The sequence below is a fragment of the Prenolepis imparis genome, unplaced genomic scaffold, assembly GCF_030444845.1.
Source record: "Prenolepis imparis isolate NDT839.2.m4 unplaced genomic scaffold, iyPreImpa1.0 SCAF_1, whole genome shotgun sequence".
In the NCBI taxonomy this organism is placed as follows: domain Eukaryota; kingdom Metazoa; phylum Arthropoda; class Insecta; order Hymenoptera; family Formicidae; genus Prenolepis; species Prenolepis imparis.
The window spans coordinates 1,904,955-1,920,141 of record NW_028141159.1 but is presented as its reverse complement, the minus strand read 5'-3'; the positions used below and the strand labels follow the sequence as shown (position 1 = coordinate 1,920,141).

Below are 15,187 nucleotides of genomic sequence, written 5' to 3'. Positions count from 1 at the left end.
AGACATTTAGCACAAAAACTTGAAAAAATTACGAAAGAAGGTAGTGCAATTCCTGTGAAAAAGGAGTCAGTCGTTTGCGCGTTTTTATACATTATTTATTTTATAATAAAAATATACTATACTACTAATTAATCTATTCAGTTATTCTTTGCATTTAGAGATCGATCTCACGATATCTTCTTTCAGTAGCTTTCAATTCTTATTTTAAACATTACAAAAATAAATGGAGAAAAATATAATAATGAAAAAGTATAGGAAAAAAATTGAAGGGTAGTATTCAGGGCTTAAATCACTGAGATACGATCCATAGAATAAGTTGTATTGAATAAGAAGTTTTTCGCAATAATCTGTTTTTGAGTATGTCTTTGTGTAAACACATTTTCTGAAAAATCAAAATCACGCCGTCACGGCTTGATTTCGCTCAACCTGAAGATCTTCTGAAAATACTTTTCCCATTCTCTCTCTCTCTCTCTCACTCTCTTTCTCCTTTTCCCAAAACACTCGGCGCTTCGTCGCAACGGGTTTCCCATCGATGCTGCGCCTCTTCGACATCGTTCGTGCACACAAGGTAACCCGGTGGTGAGTGGAGGAAAAGAGGGTAAGAGGAGGGAAGAGGAGGGTGGGGGGATAGGCCACACCGAGACACGTTAATGAGTTTTTCGAGGGACGTGCCGGGCGCAGAGACGATCGACAAGAGGCGGGAATTAGAAGTACGAGAAAGCTACGAGTTGGGGGTCGTCTGGCAACAAAGGAGGAAAAGAGGGAAAAGGCGGGATAACGAGAGAAAGAGAGAAAGGGAGAGAATGAGAGAAAGAAGATAATCGCGAAATCGAGGGACGCGCCCGCGAGAGGGTCCGCGCGCAAGATCGATTCCCCAGTTTTAAATTTAAATAAACGCCAGCTCGCGTAGCCGATAAGGGCCCTACCTCGCAATAGACGCGCGCGAGAAAGAGAGAGAACCCCTTTTTTAGTGGCAATCTTTCTTTCTGGGCGCAGCCAGGCTGCTTGCCGCGACAGAACACTCCGACAAGATCAATATCGTGAGAAAATCCGATCGTCATTACACTAATACTCACATTTGCCGGAGATTTTCCCAGTACTTTACGACGTAGCGATAAACGCAATTTCAGCGAACATCGAGAAACATTAAGAGCGGGATATGTTTAATAGTGTCATTTTGCTTTCGCGGCTTCGAACTACACGGAAATGTTAATTTAGAAATGCCAAGTGTATTAAGGATTACGAAAATAATAAATCGAAAAAGCTCTGATATATATAAATACAAATTCACTTATACACGTGGTTTTTTTTATAAATTGAGATATGGAGGAATTTAAAAATAATTTTGTTGCACCTAATATCTGTGCCTGACTCTTATTAGGCCTTTTCATACCTGAATTTGTATTTAAAAAAAAATTACACTTAATAATATTTCGATTATATTTATTTCGACGATGAACTATGTCTCGAATTTCATCTTATTACAAGAGAAGTGAAATTTGTTTCCTTTTTTTTTGTTTTTTAACAAAATGAGATTATTACGTTAGAAGATATTAATATCGCGAGAGCAATGCTACAAGTGGAAGGCACTCTCGTGCGATGTAAGAGCCGGCCGATGCGCGCGAGGGACCAGAAACTAACGATAAGAGAGAGCTAACGATATATGTCCCCTGTAAAGTAACAATTAATTTTAAATTTATCGATAGATTTTCGCGCGCGCGCGCGCTAGGGTCATGAAATCGCATTTTCACTGGTCGGGAAAGCAGATGATTTCCAGACTCTACTCGGATAAATCGAAATCAATGGATTCAAATGCCGATCTGTAATATCGGCGCCCACGTGGCGTGCGCTCCAAGCAGAATTCCAATTTCCTCGGGCGTCGGACAATTAAATTACAATCGGCAAACACGATAAGCACGATCGTTCCGAATCAGAATGGATGTTGCAGGGTAGCATCGTTTAAATCAAAATGTTCGACTTTTTTTCGAGAAAGAAAAAAAAGGACAAATAAAACCACTTTTTCCGTCCGCTTCCCCCCTGCGCGTTGCATCGATGTTATAGTTATAGATCAATACTTTTCGTATCGTAGGCGCTAAATCTTGTCTCGCCGAAAGTTGTCTCGCGACCCGTTAATGGTTTCATACATAAATGATATTGTAATTGACGAGGCTGACGATATACTGCGCACTTTTGTGCGCGGGATGCTTGTAAATATTTAACAAATTTTCTGAATAAACCTTTTTCCTTCTCCGGTGCACCGAATTTCTCGTTAAAAATCGTTTAGCGAGGAGTGCGAAAGAGCGATAAAAACACGTTTCGAAAGACAATCTTCTAAAATCAACATTTAGTTATTTGCCAGCGTAACATTCATCTCTCTTGCACGTAATCGAAACAAACAGTATCCCTGGTTCTCGGTTTTCACCGCTGCACTTTCGTATCATTCTCGTCAGAAGGATAGACAGGCGAAACGGGAGCGAAAAGGCGAGGGGAGGAGATACAAATTAATCATATCGATTAATACAAGATTTATTTACCGGAGGGTAAAAATATCCAGTAAGGGATTAAAGGATCCATCTTAAAAAAAAATTCCAAAACGAGGCAAAATTCTCGCGATCGTACGACAATTGTCCGCTGTTACAGGGTGGATCCCCATTTTCCCTCTCAAGAGTTAAGATTTTTAACGGCAATAGCGGGCGACGCGCCTTTACGTAATTCCGTTTCTGAGTTTGCAGGTGGCTTAATTTTTGCCGTAACACGTCTGTCGTTTGCGCACCGCGGTTCGCGTCCCGCGGAGATACGGCACGGATTTTTCTCGTTGCTGATTTTAATAACAGATTGCTACTGGAAGTACCGCGGAGGCGGGGAAGGACGGAGGGCGCGGCGGGGGGGAGGGGGACAGAGGGGGATGTTAGCGCCGGGGTGACAAGGAGAGGAAAGGGGTGAAAGAGAAGAAGAGAGAAAGAGAGAAGGATCCTGCCTGAGTCACTGCTTATACGTGACTACGACGACGTCGTCGCTGCCATCCCCTTTTGCCACCTCCGATATAACCATTCCCATCCCTCTCCCCTCCCGCCCCTCTTGCCGCATTCTCTGCAATGTTTCGCCGTTACATTTCGCCCCCTTCGTCCCCCCTCGAATGCGATACCTATACTACTTGCCTACGCGAACGACGGACACGTTCGAATAAATTAAAACGATTCTTTCCGTGACCTGCAACCTCATCTCCAGTCCTCGTCTCGCCTGTCTGACGGAGCACTCTTTGGTGGCGGTGAAAGGGCAATAAATAAAATTAGCACACAGACTCCCTCGCCCCCGCCGTGACGAATCGCACACCGAGAGTTCTATAATATTGTTTCTACTGTCTATCTCTCTCTCTCTTTCTCTCTGCGTGTGAATAGTTTATCGCGTCCCGTTTATTGCAAATAAATCGGGTCATTTGTCGAGCCGGTGTGTTCGGTTTCTCGCAAACCGAAGTTATGTATAGCGATGAACACGTGAATCTTGGTGAAGACTGTCCATGACTCGAAAACACACAAGATAGATATCATACGTTTGTACGAACGTTTAATTTCTTCTCGTTGTTTACAAATGTTAGAGCGCTTTGAAGTTGAAAAACTTACGATGAAATTGAATATTTATACACGACTGCGTCTTTAATCATTAAATTTAAAAAAAATATAATAATAATTTCAAATAAATGAATATAATTTTTGTATTATTTATTATATCGAATTTAATTTCGTCTGTATTTGAAAAATCCTTTCAAGTATGCGATTGAGATTATTTGGGATGTTGCCGCCGAAATTTTATGAAAATGAGAGGTTGAGCACTTTCGGGGGAACTTTATTCAAAAATTCTAGTTTACACACTCGAGTTTCTTAATGGAAATTTATGCAGAACGGGCTACACGTAATTTCGGCTTTCTCCCCTTCATCAACAAGTCCGTCTGTCCGAGTCGGAAATGGCGACTTTATCATTCTAAATTCGCGCTAACTAATGAAAGTCGAAAATTATATTCTTTAGTAGAACGTTATTTTGCCGGAAATGATGTTCTTTGACGAGGGAGATACGCATATCGTAATTACGTAATTCTCGCATTCTCGTAAATTGGAGGGTATACATAAAATTATATTCCGCGTAATTATCATAAAGAACTTTGATTAAAAGTCGTCAGCGATGCCGAGAGGGATAAGCACAATATGTAAATGTTTCTTCAGCGAACGGGAAAAAATGTGTGTGGCAAAAAGCTATACAGTTCTTGAACTAGCATTATCGTGTTAATTGCAACGTAAAAAAAAAAAAAGAAAAAGAAAGAAAGAAAAACCGACGTTATTTACGGAGGACGTATGTATGTGTTATGATATCGTAATTTTACAAATATAATGCACGCGGATAAACTATTTAAATATAAACGTATACATTCTCCCTCCTCCATCTCCCTCGCTCTACGCCTCTCCCCGAATATCAACACTTGCAGAATATTAATAATTGTACCAACGATACAGTGTTTGCTTTTCCGTTAACTGTATTAATAACTGCAACGAGCGAGTTCAATTGTGTTTACTGAAATTACATTCGCTGGCAAACAAATGCGTCGTCATAAATGCGGCAGTGCGATTCGCATTGGTTGCCACGTATTCGAGAATGAAAATATTTCACGAGACGTTTGTAGGCGCGTGGCGACGATATATTTGTACGCGACACACACACACACACACACACACACACACACACACACACACACACACACACACACACACACACACACACACACACACACACACACACACACACACACACACACACACACACACACACACACACACACACACACAACAGCGATAGTCTCTATAATTATCGTACTACAAAATATATATATCGCCGTGTAATACGTCACGTTGCGCGAAAGCTATAGCACGATGAGGGATAAAACCGGGGGACGGGGTGAAAAACTCGTATATAACGCTTTTTCAGGCCGTAAACTTGTAATGTCATCAGACTCCAAGAGGGTCGGCCGGTAGATGCCTGTAATCTGTCCGACCATTTAATTAATCTCCGTTTGAACGCGTAAAAACGCGCAAAGAGCGTTACGCTGATCTCTCTCAGCTGCAACACACTGCTATATTCCCCTCCATCTAAAAATGTGTCGCCTAATTATCGCTAATGCCATCCTTATCGATCACTGATTTCATCAAATATATATACATATATTTGATATATAATAATAATAATAATTATTATTATTATTAAGCATTATCATTATTATTATTAATATTATTATTATTATTATTATTATTATTATGCGAAATGCGATATATATATATTGCAGATTTCTTTTGTAAAATTAAACTGTTTTATAAAGCGTCAAATTTTTTTGATAAAAAGTTTGAGATAAATTTAGAAAAAATAAATTTTTTTACAAAGAATCTTTTATATATATATGAAACAAATAAAATAAAAAAAAGAATGAAAAATAAAAAGAAAAAAAAGAAAAATAGAAAATGAAAAAATGTATATAAATATTTTATATACATGTATATAAATTTGATATATGTAAAATATTTTTATTCTTATGTCAAAACAGTCATATCGGAATTCATAGCTCTTAGTGATATCCTGTATATCGATAGCGAAACAAGTCCTACGGCTATTTAGAGAAACTTCATATTGCGAATGGAACGTAAAAATTCATCTGACAAAATATTCACCCGGCTTCATACGTCCGATTCCTCGTTACTACTGAAATTTGTCCCGATGTTATCGACCAATGAAATATACTGCCGTGATACGCAAACAAGTTATAATATGAAATAGCCACGGGTCAATGAAAGAGCTAATATTAAAAGTGTTTCTCTTGAATGAATGCGAGCGATTGGAACAGTTGAATAAAAATGGAACAGTTGAGTAAAAATGCTCAATAGATGTATATAATTCACAAAAGATATATGCAATCGCAGTATTTTGAGATTTTGCGGATATTAACCATTAATCTTCAACATCGGGCGTTGAAACAAATTTGACTCAATGCATTTGCATAATAACAGATTAATCGTTCTACTACATATAATTGCATTATATAGGCTTAATACATTCCATTGAACAAAATAATTGTTATAATGAGCATAATGATAGAGTGATTGCAGATTGTTTAGAAATATTAATAAATAGTATAAAATAGCTAAAAATTTTAATAAAAAGAAAGAAGATAGTAATTAGATAAAACTTTAAAAAAGAAAGAAGATAGTAATTAGATAAAACTTTAAAAAAGAAAGAAGATAGTAAATAGATAAAACTTTTGTCTTCCGTGCATTCTAATTGTATCGCTCTTTCAGTATTCTACATTTATATTGAATTTGTTTCCGGCATTATGTTGTGCCTTATATCTCGCGAAAATACACGATGCATCTAAGAGCGAACATTTGCAAAGGGTGACACAACAACAGGCCAATTTCTTATACAATTTCTCGTCGTCGCGACAACAGTAAGGCATATATCGCAGACAATACTATTGCATTATATTACTCAATCGTAATTTAATTTCAAAAGAGCCCAGGGTAATACTCGTTGACAAAAGCCTTTGCTAGTTGCGCCGCCACAAATAGAATTAAAGGGCGCCTAAAAGGATAATCCATGGTGTATCCGCATTGACAACAGCGGCAAATACATTTGTCCTTCCTTTGTCACCGGTTCTCGAATGACGTCTCATTCGTATTGCAATTACAATGGATTTTTCTCAATGCGGCTGAATTAATTAATTAATTACGTGGACATAAATCATCAATCTCTTTGTTGTTTTCCTATTTTGTTATTTTCGCGTGTGCACGGGTTCGGTTTGAATCTTACGTGAAAACTCGAGGGAAACCGTCTTAAGAATACGAAGATTATGTTTCGCATAAGCTCCCGCACAAACTTCCGCCTCCATCGTTCCTCGCCATCTCTTTGTAGCCGACTTAAAAGGCGGATGCAATTTTACTTTACGGATAATTAATAATTAAATATTGCGGAGCTTTCAAAGGTAGCGCAATACGGCACGAAGGGACCATAATCGTCATTTCCTCATTGGATACTATAATATGTTTCCTTTCTCACTATATATTCTAAGGACTTTGTTAAAAAAGAAAGTCATTAATTATGTTGATATTAAAAATTACAAAGACATTTCCTTCAGACTTAAATGTAAAATCTCAGTTTAAATAACAGAAAACAATCTTTTAACAAATAGAATTTTTTAAACCTTTCCAAATTGAAAATACAAACTTTTCCCAAAACACGCAAAGCCTTCAAATAAATTAATCTTATAATTAGTTAGGCAATCTACAGATAGATCAGGATACCACTTAAATAAAAAGAAAAAAATGTAAAAAAATTAAAAAACTAGAAATTTGTGCACCTGTAGTTAATCGATTTAAGATTCGCGCGCGCGAATAAAATCCGCGAACGCGAAAAAGAAAGAACGACAAAAAGGGCGATATCCACTTTCGATATGCATCGGCGAACGCGCGAATGTATCCTACCCGGATACGGAAACGGAGGCAAAACGAGCGTCGGCGGTGAGCGAGCATGTCAGTAGGGAAGAGGCACGTGCCTGGTATTTAGGAGGAGCAGTAACGTAACAATAGGCAAGAGTACAGGGGTGGAAACGGCGTAATGGTGTGTCGCGGTTCGCCCGAGCTTACTTTTATGTCTCACCGGGGAAACTCCCGTCTCTTTCTCTTCTCTTTCCCTCTTTCTATGTTTCCCTGACACGCGCACTCACACATGATCGTGACTTTCAACGCCCCATTCGCTACTTTTCTCCCGTTACCATCTCTCTCTCTCTTTCTCTATCTGGCTCTCTCTCTCTCTCATTCACTTGCACGTTTATTTTAGCCCAGCGGGAAACAGCCTAGAAGCACAAGAGCAAAAGAGAAGGGAGAGAGAGAGAGAGAGAGAGAGAGAGAGAGAGAGAGAGAGAGAGAGAGAGAGAGAGAGAGAGAGAGAGAGAGAGAGAGAGAGAGAGAGAGAAGAAGAAGAAGAAAGAGGCGAAAGAGACTCTGTAAGGCCGCTTTGTCACCGGTTTCCTTTCTATGTTATTAAATTGTATGTTGTTGAACCCCTTTCCGGAGTATCGTACTGTATCCCGGCGCCACAGTTGCCACTTAAGGGCTACCTTACAGCTGTTGCAGCCTATAAGTTATTTGACGGTAGATATACCTTTACTCCTTCGCGAGAGAAATCTGATTGACCGAAATCTAGTTACGCAATTTCTTTTTTTTTCCTCTGACTTTTAAACAAAGACAGTGCTAACGTATCAATGTGTAAAATAAAATCTCAGTTTTGAGTTAAATTAATGATTGACATAGCAAGCTTCTTTCGACCGATTAGACGAGGATGTTTGCGAATCTACAAAGAATTTCTGAATGAACTCAGGAAAAATTTCTTCGTTATAAAGATAATATTGGTGAACTTAGTATAATACCAAAAAAGCTCATGTTTTTTTTAATAATTATACAATCACAATTTTTCTTTAAATTGTGCAAGAAAACAGCGCCTCTATTCGTTCACTGTACAACGATATGATAAGAAAAAATTTGTTCATTGCAGATTTAATACGCACGTGCAAATTTACGCATTAGGAAAAATTATTTTATCGTGTCGTTTTGATGTCAATCAACTGTTTTGGATAGATTATTTTCGTTAAAATGAAAAACATAGAGTACTTACAGTCGACCGATACTTTGATCTGCTTGCTGACCGTAGGTGGAATGCCGTTGCTGGCGATGCACAAATATGCGCCCATATCCAGTCGCGAAATCCTCGCCATTTCCAGCGTTTCGCCTTCCCACTCGGCCACTGAAAACCACCGTTCGTTATACATATAAATGATGCAAAATCAATCGATCGCGGTTTATTATTTCGCACATTGACATATATTTTTCATTACTCCATTACGTTTGAAAGTTATATATAATATACAAGCGTTTCGTTTCGCGCGAAATTAATTTGCGTTACCGGATAAAGTTTTGTTGATCGATATCTTGGAACCGTCGTCCCGTTTCCAGCGGATACTGGGCGTCGGACTTCCGGTCGCTTTGCAGGTGAGGGTCACATTGGCTCCTTCGCGAACGATCGCGTCCGACGAACTTTGCGAATCGTCGATGTTCGGTGGCACTAAAAAAACGTTTATATTTTCATTATTAATTGTAAAAGATATATACAAAATATTTTTTTTTTGCAATTAAATTTACGCGTGAAACTCGCGAAAAATTTCCATTCTCTATGCATACCGTCAATCGTGCATATTATATCCAAATATGTACATATGTATTATTCGTGTATCTCTAATTATTTAGAATTAATGTAGCTAACAATTAATATGCAATATATATCGCAATGTGAATATAAACAAGTTATTAATACATATGTAGACAAATATTGAACAGGCATACGTAGGGAAAACACAATTCACGCAGTTACGATCGAAAAAAAAAGAACATTGTCATTGATAAATTTAAAAGAAGCGAACACTACGGGAAATAGCAGGCAGAAATGGCGCGCAGATAAGAAGCGGGGTTGGAAGGAAACGCCCGTGAAAAACTCGTAATCACTAATGATAAGAAGCGCCTTCTCCTCGCTGTAAGAGAAATGTTCTGAAGAATTGGCGGGGCGGAGAGGGGAGGCTGGAAAAGTCTTGTCACGTTTCACCCCTAAGATGGAAGGAACGGGGACGGACTACGTTTTCGCCGCGGGCTTTCGAGCTTCCCCCGCTATTTTGCATGCCCTTGAGAGATTCTTCCGTCCTTTCCCTGCTCCTTCGGCAATTACTAAACGGGCTTAACATCGAGATGAAACGGAATCTCCCACGTTAACGTATAACCGATCAAATATCACGTCGATGCGCCATTTTCTCCTGTGTTCAATTAGGATTTCGCATCAATTTGCGCCGCAGAGAAGATTGTGACAAAATTTGCAGATACAAAAAATGTGCAATTTTTTGTTTTGATAAATATTTATTTAATAGAATATATTATTATTCGGAGACTGTGGATATATTGTGCATTTTTTGCGTCGAGAATGAAAACAAATATTATTATTGAAAGATAATTTTGTTCCATATGACGTTTGGTTTTCATCATCGAACAGAGCCAATTAAGTAAGACGGCATATGTTAATACTATTGAGTCGGCGCATGATGCAGCACACGTGGCACGTAACGTTTATTCATAATTTATGAATGGCGCGCAGTTGCGTCAAAGAGTTTAAAGTGACATTACTCGCTAAAAATTAAGCGGCAAGCAGAAACGGCACTTTTACAGTTTCTACCGCACACGTGTTCGTTATCGCCAGCGCGATACGCATATTGCATATCGCACGGAAAAAGAGAGAGAGAAAGGAAGAGAGGAAAAGAGAGAGATTATATATATATATATATATATATATATATATATATATTTATATATAAACGATAATATTTGTTGAATAAATTTTCCGAAATCGCGCTCTTATGCGCTGCACTATATAAATGAATGATTAAAACGTCATTTTTTTCAGCACATAAAAAAACAAACTGTATAAATCACGGCTGTAATTTATCAACGCGTTATCGATAACTCTATTTAATTGCGTTATATGACAGCGATATCTCGCATCTGCATATATTGACTACGTCATCGCTGTTCTTGAATTAAACCGTGCGTGCGCGCGCACGAGAGAGAGAGAGAGAGAGAGAGAGAGAGAGAGAGAGAAGGGAAGGAAAGGGCGTATAATTCAATTATATCGTCGTCGTGGTAACGAATAATATTAGTATACGGACATACGTCGTCTGCAACGTCGACGTTGATCAACCTGGAAATGCAAGTCGCTAAATTGGCTGACGTGCTTAAATGATATCGTACTGCTCCTACTGCGAATGTGACACATCAGCCAAATTACTCTTCTTCTTCGTATACCAATTAATTAATCGGCATTTGCAAACGAGACATTAACGACCGCGACATTAGAAGAGCGATGATATCGATTTTATTAATTGCTTGTATCGATAACACGCGATAATTAATTTGACGATTGATCAAATTAAAGGACAAATGTGTCGCGAGTCATAATTTCGAATGAATAAAGTAAGTATAGAAAGGAAGAGACTTCTCAATGTAGAGAATTAGAACGATTGAAATTGTAAAATCTCGAAGAGACAGGAAAAAAGAGACTTGCTCTTTCAAGTTGAATTCTTAAAATACTATATAAACCAGGATATAGGAAAAAAATAGAAATATTCATCCTGATCGCGACGGAGATTGTAATAAATTAATTATAACTGCAATAATATTAATGATGATGTGCACTGAAATAGGGAAACTGCGGGAGCGAAGATAGCCATTTCACATATTTACGAATAAATCCGATCGCAAATCTAATTTCTCCACTATATTTACGTCTCGTAAATACGTTCAACGTTCCAAAAGAACCTTTTACTTCACTTCTATCTTTAGATATTGTATCAGACTTCTTAAATAATAATGCAAGTCAAATTAAACATAATATTTCAAATAAATCATAAATAAAACAAAATAAATTTAAACAAGAAGTTTTAAATTAAAAATGATGACGCTGGAGAATTTCTGAATATATGTGATGAAGAGAAATATTTTGTATATAGAACATTTTTGGAAATGGAAGTAGGAAGTTAATTGAATGACCGTTTTACTTTAATCATGCTCGATAATGTAAATTAACTCAAATAGAATATTACGATTTGCAACATATTTACAAATATATGTATTACATAGTACGTATAACGCGGGATATACGCGATGTATTTTTTCTTCTTATATTTTATCATTATTGCGTTTTTATTTTATTATAATTATTTTATTATTATTATTTTATTATTATTATTTTATTATTATTGTATCTCTATTATTCCTTCCACGTAATATCTCTGTGTATGATTATTATTACAAACGTAGAATTACCTTGTCCGATATTCCGCATTGTTATAACGGTCGGCTGGATAAAATGGAAATATTGCACGATGATTTTTAAACGATATAAAATCTTTCTTTTCCAACACACACAGAATTCATTACGATATCATTAACGCGGCGACGCAATTATTCATTCCGTTATTAGGAGATTATTTGCGAAGAACGGGGGAGAGAAGGGGTTGCAAATTATTCCCCGCGCGTGACAATCTTTTAATTTCGAATTCAAAAACAGGAAAAGAAAATGACCTTTTCCGGATTTTTTTATCCGAACAACAGTCGCTATCCGGTGGTCACCGGATATACATACATATATACAAGGAAACGCGGCCAATCCTATGAATTACCGCAGGTGTCCGCCGATATCTCGCATTAATGCTAATGCGGGGTGTTGCCGAATTGTTGAACAAGGGCAGATTGAATGCGCGCGGAGGGAGAAGGAAGGGGGAAAAGGGGTCGCATCCCCTTCTCAGCCGCGCGACGTTACACTGCAGTCATGCAACGGTCTGTCGATGCATTATTCAAGCGCAAACGCCGCCTCGCGCGCCTGTTACCGCGTCGCTGTTGTTCGTTAACTTGTCCTAAAGTCTCCTGGCAGCGCAAGGTTTCAGGAGAGATCGCTCGACGCGAGAGAGACCCGCCAGTCGACGGAGGGTAACCCGAGGGTAAACACGCGCGGTTATGCGTGGTATAACTACCCTCTCTTCCTCTTCACCCTCCTCCAATATATTTCCCCTTCGAGACGTGTACAAAAATATATACATTACGCGCGTTTAAATATCCAAATATTGACGATTTCAAACGGGATTGCCACTTTATCGTATCGAGTCCCCCTGTGAATCTTTTTCAAGCTTTTTCCGACGAAAGAAAAATATATCCAATCTGCTCGTATCGAAAAGCGACGAGTCTGATTGACGTGAATGTTGATTTTTTATGTCGATGCTCTTGAATTAAATTAATAACAGTAACACATACATGCAATATAATTTTAATACCTATAGATTTTAGAATCCTTAGAATTGCAAACCTTTTTTTTTCGTGGCAGAGGAAGATACGATTCTAAGATATAGAGGAGAGGAAGAGAGGTAGAGAAAGAGAGAGAGAGAGAGGGAGAAGAAGAGTGGGAAGGAGGAAGATGCTTTGTCGCTGTAATGATCCTAAACGTTGCTTTGTTCCGACAGCATATTACAATTAACATCCAAAAGAGAGGGAACAGTACTGGGATAATTATCGAGTTCCGTCGTGAATGAAATCATTGTAAACTGTAGATTGCTAATTACGGTATGCCCTTAGAGCATTTAACGTCAAACTCATCGCACAATACATAATGTGATATGCTTCTTGATTGGTATGACCCGTATAAATTGTGCGTTTAGTAATACGGAAATTCGATTCAAGGAGAATATGATATAAAATTTTAATAGAAAATTAAATTTAAAATTTTTAATTTTATGTTATATTCTCCTTAAATCGAATCACACATTCACATATGTCATATATGTATATATATACACACATTTGAGATCAACAAATGTCTTTTTCATATAAATTCATCTTTTTAATCGTTTTCGTACAAAATATTTTAACTGAATAATATGTAAAAATGCGGAAAAACATTTCAGATAAGATTAATTTTTTTCATATAAATTCATCTTTTTAATCGTTTTCGTACAAAATATTTTAACTGAATAATATGTAAAAATGTGGAAAAACATTTTAGATAAGATTAATTTTTTTAAAAAGAAATGTAAACAAAAAAATAAAAGAAATTTTTTTTTCGTATATTTTATATTTAAGAAATGAAAGAAGTTGCCCTGAAAATGGGATGTCCGACCGAACAATACGTTGTTTGTCTCACAAATGGCTCTTAAGATATCAAAGATATATATCTCGTTGCTATCTGTAGTAGAGAGAGAGTTTCCGAGAAAACAGTCTGTAAAACAATTTGGCTCATCCTGCGGATATAACGTGGATTGGATGCAAGGAATTTTCAGCGCCATCAAAAGGCGCAGCGAGTACATTATATTGTCTGCTTCTCAGTTTCGCGGCTTCTTTACCGGTTTTAAGCCGGCCAACTCCCCTTTAAATCGAATAAAAGTCAGATGGTTCCGGGCTTCTGTTTTATTTACGGAGATGCGGTGGTCGACCGCGCGTGAAGGAGGTTCGGTAACTAAATATAGAGAGACTGGAACAAGGGATATATATGATATCCGATACGTTTACCTGGTCACGAAGTTACCGATATCATCACCGAATATTTGCACCGAATGTGGCTAAGAATATCGAATTTTTCACATATATTTTCTCGATATTTTTAGCGAGACCAAATCAAACGACATATGAAATCTCTCTTTTAAATTCTTATTTATTCATTGGATTTATAATGAATCAGATTCTATATATATATAATATATATGTATACATATAAGGAGCTGACTCATTTTTCGTGGAGAAAAAGGTTCAAATTTAAAATCTCTTTTGTATGTGTGTGTGTAAATTTTTTTTCCAATTTAATCTTTATATATATATACATATAATAATAAATAATAAGCAATATTAATTAATTTTGACTTTATGATTAAAGGGTTAAATAGTGATGTAAACGAATGATGTAATAAATATAAGTAGTATAAGTCAATGAAAGTAGTATAGGTCAATGAAAGTAGTATAAGCCAATGAAAGTAGTATAGGTCAATGAAAGTAGTATAAATCAATGAAAGTAATATAAGTCAATAAAAAAACTACATGTCAATCTATATAATAATAAATAATAAACAATATTAATTAATTTAGACATAAAGTTACGGGCATTATTTAACGGGGATTAAATGCAAAATAATGATATAAAATAATGTTGCAATAAATGTAAGTAGTATATGTCAATGAAAGTAATGTAGATCAATGAAAGTAGTACAGATCAATGAAAGTAGTATAAATCAATAAAAATATTGTAAGTTAATGTATAATAATAAATAATAAGCTATATTAATTATTTTGGACATCATGATTAAAGGGTTAAATGCAAAACGGTGATATAAAATAATAGTGTAATTAATGTAAGTAGTATAAATCAATGAAAGTAATATAGATCAATGAAAGTAATATGTATCAATAAAAATACTACGAGTCAATATATATAATAATAAATAATAAGCAATATTAATTAATTTGAACATCATTATTATAAAGGGTTAAATGCAAAATAATGATATGAAATAATGATGCAATAA

General features: G+C 36.7%; 2 protein-coding genes across 3 annotated transcripts in view; one reads left to right on the top strand and one right to left on the bottom strand.

Annotated features, from left to right (window-relative positions):
• Positions 1-15,187, top strand: part of LOC145941638 (synaptogenesis protein syg-1) — a 273,743-nt gene that overhangs the window by 84,533 nt on the left and 174,023 nt on the right. The gene's annotated exons all lie outside the window — the stretch shown is intronic.
• LOC145941649 (limbic system-associated membrane protein) overlaps positions 1-15,187 on the bottom strand; it is a 203,006-nt gene that overhangs the window by 75,201 nt on the left and 112,618 nt on the right. Inside the window, 2 exon segments of the mRNA XM_083047852.1 lie at positions 8,704-8,832; positions 8,992-9,150. Of these exon segments, the coding sequence (XP_082903978.1) occupies positions 8,704-8,832; positions 8,992-9,150 (288 nt within the window).